Consider the following 7,004-nt stretch of genomic DNA (forward strand, 5'->3'; position numbering starts at 1 on the left):
GACTACCATTCATTTTTTATTCACAATCTCCTCATCACAGACAGGCACAGCACTCATTTCAGCATGTGTTCTTGTTTGTGTGTGCGATCTCATAGCACGTGCCTATATCGTACACTATAATGTATGAAAATTTTTTATATCGTTATCGAAGAAGGTGTACCATCGATAAATAAATAATGTGTTTGTCGGTTGTTCAGGTGGAGCGGGAGAAGGTGACGCTGCTGTCGACCCTGCAGGAGTCTCAGAAGCAGCTGGAGCAGGCTCACGGAGCGCTATCTGAGCAGCACGAGAAGGTCAGCCGTCTCACCGAGAACCTCAACGCCGTCCGCAAACTCCAGGCCAGCAAAGAGCGCCAGTCCGCTCTGGACAATGAGAAGGATCGCGACAGCCACGAGGACAGTGAATACTATGAGGTGGACATCAACGGCCCCGAGATCCTGGAGTGCAAGTACAAGGTATAGAAATATACGTTTTTATATACGTTAAAAAATCTTAATCTAAAATGGTGAACCAGTCGATAAATATATTTTCATTCAACACCAAAAAAATATCATTAAAAATAGACTATTTAGTGTGCTATGTGTTTTGTTCTTATTTTGAGCACAAGGCTGAAAGAAAAGAGCACTTTGAACTTTGACTGGAGAGTTGTTAGCCTAAAATATTCCACAAACATTCACACATTTGCCTTATAAAGTGCACAGTTTATCTCTATCAATATTCTTTTGTTTCTGTTCTGCATTATTGACATTTGTATAAGACACCAGACAAACAGATTTCTGCAGCTCTTAACTCAAATCACAAAACATAAATTCTGTATTTCTCAAAATAAGTCAGATGTCCAGGGAAATGCAAACACTGAACTTTAATTAATAGTAATCCATTAAATAATACAAATGTAGTGCTGTCAAACGATTAATCGCATCCAAAATAAGAGTTTTTGTTTACATAATATATGTGTGTGTGCTGTGTATATTTATTATGCATATTTAAATACACACACATACAGCATATATTTAGAAAATATTATGTTTATATTTATATTCATATAATTTATATCATACATAAATATATTTAATATACAAATATAACATTTTTCTTAAATATATACATGCATGTGTGTGTATTTATATATACATAATAAATATACACGGCACACTCACATATATTATGTAAACAAAAACTCTTATTTTGGATGCGATTAATTAAATCATGTCCTTATTTGAACATTTGAACCAAGAAAAGCTAATGCATACATGTGCACATGCGTACCTCGAATATGAGTAAGAGATACTAAAACATAATACAAGAGAGAGAGAGAGAGCAGATGGAGGAGGGGGAAGTAAGAGAAAACAACAGTGCTCTGTACAGGGAGGGCGAGTGAGAGAGGGAAGAAGAGGAGGGTGAAAACATCTGGAACCAATAAAAAGACAGAGAGTGTTTTCTAACACCAGTGAATATTGGTTTTGTTGATGTTTACTGTTAAAAATCTTAACATCAAACTCTATTGGAATCATTTGCGAGTGCGAGTTGATTCTCCTGTGAATTTTACGTGGGCAGTGCTATTAGTATGTGGAAATATGGCCATGTAGAAATGCATTTCAAATCTGTCATTTTTGTTTTTTAGCTTCCATTTTAATTTAGGATGCTGCCTTAAAAGGTTTCTTCCTTTTTAGACAGTGAAGCATTTCACTAGTTCACAGTTCAACAGTGACATCCCTATACTATGTGTAGTTCAAATCTATTAACACAATTATTGACATATTGCTTGAGACTTACTGATATTAAAAATTATAATTAAACTTCATTTTAGAGTACTACTTGCAAAAGTGCACATTTCTTAATATTAAGCTTAAAATGTGTTTTAATGTCACTATTGGTTGAGGATTGTGTGATCTTTGAATAATAAAGGTCTTTAAATGCGAGATATTTAAAGTGTACCTAAAGTATACCTGCAGTAGTTCCACTTTAGCACAATCGAATATACTTCAGTGTATCTTTAGTTGGACTTCAGCACAATTAATGTGCATTAAAGGCAGAGTAAGTGATTTCTGGTAGCCAATGTTGATATTTGAAATCACCAAAACAAACACGCCCCTACCCCAAAAGGGTCTTGCCCCTATTTTGATAGCTCCGCCCCACATATACGTACGCAACCCAGGCAACGATTACCATTCAGCCTGTCAATCTCAGTATAAGGAGGAGCGGGTGCAGCTGGAGAGCCAGGTTGCATCTTTAAGCACACAGGTCACGTCTCTGGAGCGCAGCAGCAGAGCCGACCGCGAGCAGCTGGCACGGCTCGAGAAAGAGCTCCGTCAAGCCAGCGAAGTGGCAGGCGAATCCCAGGGCAGCCTTAACATCGCACAAGACGAGCTTGCCACCTTCAGCGAGGAGCTAGCCAACCTCTACCATCACGTATGCATGTGCAACAACGAAACGCCGAACCGCATCATGCTCGACTACTACCGCGAAGGTAAGGCTGGCGTTAATGGCACACAGACCACAGGCTGGGGCAGCCCTGACGGTCGCGGACGCCGCTCTCCCATCCTGCTGACCCGCGGCCTCTTCCCCAGCGACGGAGCTTCGTCTCCGGTCTCCTCCGTCCCGTCCCCGGTGCCTGATCCCCGCAAAGAGCCCATGAACATCTATAACCTGGTGGCTATCATCCGTGACCAGATCAGACACCTGCAGCTAGCGGTGGACCGCACCACCGAGCTCTCGCGCCAGCGCATAGCTTCCCTGGAGCTGGGTCTCGGGGCAGACCGAGACCAGGAGGCCAGCGTGGAGGAGATCCTCAAACTCAAATCGCTCCTCAGCACCAAGAGGGAGCAGATAGCCACGCTGAGGACCGTCCTGAAGGCCAACAAACAGGTCAGCGTTTCCCCCTCATCGCTACACTGATACTGGTGCATTACAGCAGTGGCTCTTAACTAGTGTTTCTTCATCATGACTGTCTTTGTATTGATTTAAAATGACACCAGGGACTCCAGAGTCATGTTTTGTGTTTGACTCTTTGAAGAAGCTGTCTGACTTTAGACTACCTGAGTCAAATGAGGTTTTTTTTAAGGAACTAAAAGATAAACAGCTGTCAAACACAGCAAATCGTTCCTGTTGTTTCTAAAATTTAAGGACAACCTTCTGCTGTTTTGATTCCTCAGTCCCTCCAGTTTTTTGCGATTCCAAAAAAATTCTACTGTTGCTATCTCAGCGGAAGCAATTGAAAATGTGTCTAAACATGTCTGTGATTATTGTTTTAGCATATGGATGGGTGATATCATAAGTGTCAAATCGACAGAGATTTTGTTTTTGTATGAGGTACAACTTTCAGTGGACAGTACTATTTAAAGTTATTAACACATTAGAGTGATTAATAAACATGTATGAATTAAAAATATAAAAACATCACATAGTTGACAGTAATATAAAGAGTTATTAAAAGCGGATTTGTGTTACTTTTGTGCGCTTTTTGCCTTGCAAAACGCTCACCAAATCGTCTGTCTTGTCGATTATTAAAGGGGTCATATGATGCTGCTAAAAAGAACATTATTTTGTGTATTTGGTGTAATGAAATGTGTTTATGCGGTTTAAGGTTCAAAAAACATTATTTTCCACATACTGTACATTATTGTTTCTCCTCTCATTTAACATGATACAATATGGTGAGTGTGTTATCAAAATATATATCGCCACAGAAAAAATTACAGAAAAAAAAATCCTGGAGGGACTGATTTCTCAACTGCTTGATTGCTTGTATTGTCACAAAATGTAAACTATATATTATCGTCCAGCTCTAATCTGCTAAATGCGACTGTCAGTGTTGGGGAAAGTTACTTTTAAAAGTAATGCATTACAATTAGGGGTGGAACAATAAATCGATTCGTGGATCAATTCTGTGTTTTTCCGAATGCATCACAATTCTCTCTTAAATCGATTCTGAGCTTAGTTTTTAACAGCAGAGGTGAATCGCAGTGCATTCGGTAAATTGCAGAATCGATCCACAAATTGATTTATCGTTCCACCCCTAATCACAATATTAGTTATTTTTTTATGGAAAATAATGCATTACATTAATTTTGCATTACTTCCAGCATTACTTGCTGTTTTTTAATAAGAAAAAAACCCCCAAAAGTTATATTTTTGGCAACTGTAAAGGCCCTTTCACAGCAAAAGTGAAGTTATTAAGCCTCCGACTGAAGGAAGTGCCTCTGCCTATATATCACTCCCGATTTCTCTCAGCTGTCAGTGAAGTACGCGTTACTTATTTGAAAAGTAACTCCGATATTTTGTTGTAAATTTAAACGTAATGTTACTTTACTAGTTAATTAAAAAGTAATCTGATTACATAACTAGTATTACTTATAATGCGTTACCCCCAACACTGGCAACTTCTGTATAAGGCATGAAGATATTAAGATATTATTAACATTAACAGCTGCTAATTGCCCGTGTGTTTGTTGCTGTTTTCCAGACCGCTGAGGTGGCGCTGGCCAACCTGAAGAGCAAATATGAGAACGAAAAGGCCATGGTGACTGAAACCATGATGAAGCTTCGCAACGAGCTCAAAGCCCTAAAAGAGGACGCAGCCACTTTCTCCTCGCTCAGGGCCATGTTTGCCACGCGGTATGAGACGCACACTCCTACAGATCTATGAAAACACACATTAGCAACAGTTTATTTGGCCTTATGACACTCTCCTGTATTTCCTTCTCTGTTGTCATACAGAAGTTTAGAGCACAGTTTGATAGATGGGGCACCTGGACCTGGTTTGATTGGTGCCTATAAGATGAAACATATAAAGACAGAAACTAATAACAATCATGTATTCATTGTAGTGCAGTTACCAATAACATTTCATATTTTGTCTTCAACAGTAAAGCACTGAGTTGGGGCGCAGATATAAATTGACATTAACATCATCTCTCCTTTCTTACATTCAGAGAGTATTAGTGCAGAACAGATTATTCACCGAAAAACTAAAATCTTGGTCTTTAATTCACACAAATCTAGGCTCTACAGCTTTTATTTGTACTTTGTATTTGCCCTTGTGAATACCAGTGTTTGCCTGTAGTATCCAGACTTTTAACAGTTTGTAGATCATAGACGTGTCTTACTACTTTAGATATAATTGTTATTATTCAGATTGTTTAGCTTTCAAAAAACATTAGTTTTAATGTAATGTGGACTGAGAAACTAGAAAGCGGCTTGAGTCCACTTTAAAGTCCACAAATAAGTCAATGCAAAGACTTGAATGTGCGAAAAGCAAACCGTGGCTGTCTGTTTTCCATGTAGGTCATAGGGACCCTTCCTGTCTAAGTTGGTAGTTTTTGACCAGATTAAGATAAAAAGGTTTGTCTTGTGAGAACAGACTCCCCGTGATTGGGACCAGTAAATCCAGTGTCTCAGCTGCAGGTATGGATCAGAGTAAATCTACAGTTAAGTCTTTCCAGACAGACTGTAAGCTGTGACAGCATATGGTGCCCAATCAGATTCTCCTGACACATGAACACCATCAATGACTTCTCTGTGCTTAACGTGTTTCAGGGAGGAACGGCATACATGTGTGAAATTGTTTCTCGCATCCTCCCTCAAACAGGGCTCGAAATTATATTTTTTTTACTTGGTAGCACTGGTGCTCCCAACTTTAAAACGTTTGGAGCACCAGCAAAAATTTAGGAGCACCCACCAAAAATTCATGAGCACCACAACTACAAATTATATATTAATATATTTCATCTTTACATTCTTAACTTTAATGCAGATTTTAGATTGGTTAATATTAGCTGTCAATCACCCAGTCATGAAGGTGTTTTTTGACCTTGCATGCATGTCAACCTGTTGTTGGGGACTCCCAAAACCAAAATATGAACCTTTCATCGCCAATAAATAATAGGGGTTAATATTAGCTGTCAATCACGCTGTCAGGTGACAGGGAGCTAACTACCGCGGGAAATGCAAAGGGCTGAAGAAGAGTGAAAATGAAAAGAAATACTGACAGATTTCTGAGTTTGGTTAAACACACAGAGAGAGAGCTCCTATTTGGCGAGGGTTAGGATGGTGTATGCGGTGTTAAATCTTACATTCAGCTCTGCCAATTGTGCGGAACGGCTGGCAGCTAGGGCTGTGCGATATTGACAAAAAATTATATCTCGATATATTGTAGGATTTAATCGATAACGATAATTAGACAATATTTTGCTGAGTGTGTTCTTGTGCTGATCTTGTGTTATTGTGCTGGTAGTCTTAAGGACTATACCGTGGACAGCTGACTTTGATATTCTTCATATTCTGTGTGGTGGTCAGTTCACAGCAGTGATAGAAATTAATCTTTTCCAATAAGTTTAAATTGATTTTTACCTTTTATGGTCATTTTTACAATTAAGCCATTTTTTTCTAAAAGTGTGCATCATCATTTGAGTCAAATTCTTACATTTAATCAGTCAATTAGAATAATATGACATTTGGGCTGTTACCAATCAGATAAAATCAGTATCAAAGGTGGCAGCAAGTCACTGTTAATAAGTGAGTCATTGCGTCTGAACCGAATCATTTAAACGGAACGAAACACCGTCATGTTGCTCAGAGACGCAGAACAATGCTGTGGCTTTGTTTGGAATTATTTCTGTTGTCGAAATAGAGCAAAAACAGGAAATACGATGTCTAAAACTCAAGTCTTAATATTAACTTCTTGTTTATTGAACTGTTGTATAAAATCAATATCACATTTGTAATCATGCTGATATTTGGAGGAAAAAACGGCACTCTTCGTGTGATATTAACTATATGAAATGATTTAAAGCCCCCATATCTTGAATTTTGTGATGCATTTTAATAGACTGAATCATGCAGTGAAAGAACACACTCGCACACGCGCTAGTCTAACCTACTAGACTTCACATCATGTATGCGTCTCTGTAGGTGTTTGGTTTGGTTTTTGCGATATACACGATAGTGTCGAGTATCGCACATCGTTAAAACAACAATTACGATATTATCTCAGACAATATACA

At 38.8% G+C, this 7,004-nt stretch overlaps 1 protein-coding gene across 1 annotated transcript in view; it reads left to right on the plus strand.

Annotated features, from left to right (window-relative positions):
- The window catches only part of LOC107711785 (protein bicaudal D homolog 2-like), a 47,840-nt gene that overhangs the window by 23,234 nt on the left and 17,602 nt on the right, over positions 1–7,004 (plus strand). The window contains exons 6-9 of the mRNA XM_016516833.1: positions 198–455; positions 1,642–1,657; positions 2,159–2,868; positions 4,466–4,617. Coding sequence (XP_016372319.1) covers positions 198–455; positions 1,642–1,657; positions 2,159–2,868; positions 4,466–4,617 — 1,136 coding nt within the window. The remainder of the gene's footprint in view (positions 1–197; positions 456–1,641; positions 1,658–2,158; positions 2,869–4,465; positions 4,618–7,004) is intronic.

The sequence above is a fragment of the Sinocyclocheilus rhinocerous genome, unplaced genomic scaffold (assembly GCF_001515625.1).
Source record: "Sinocyclocheilus rhinocerous isolate Xijiao unplaced genomic scaffold, SAMN03320098_v1.1 scaffold958, whole genome shotgun sequence".
Classification (NCBI taxonomy): domain Eukaryota; kingdom Metazoa; phylum Chordata; class Actinopteri; order Cypriniformes; family Cyprinidae; genus Sinocyclocheilus; species Sinocyclocheilus rhinocerous.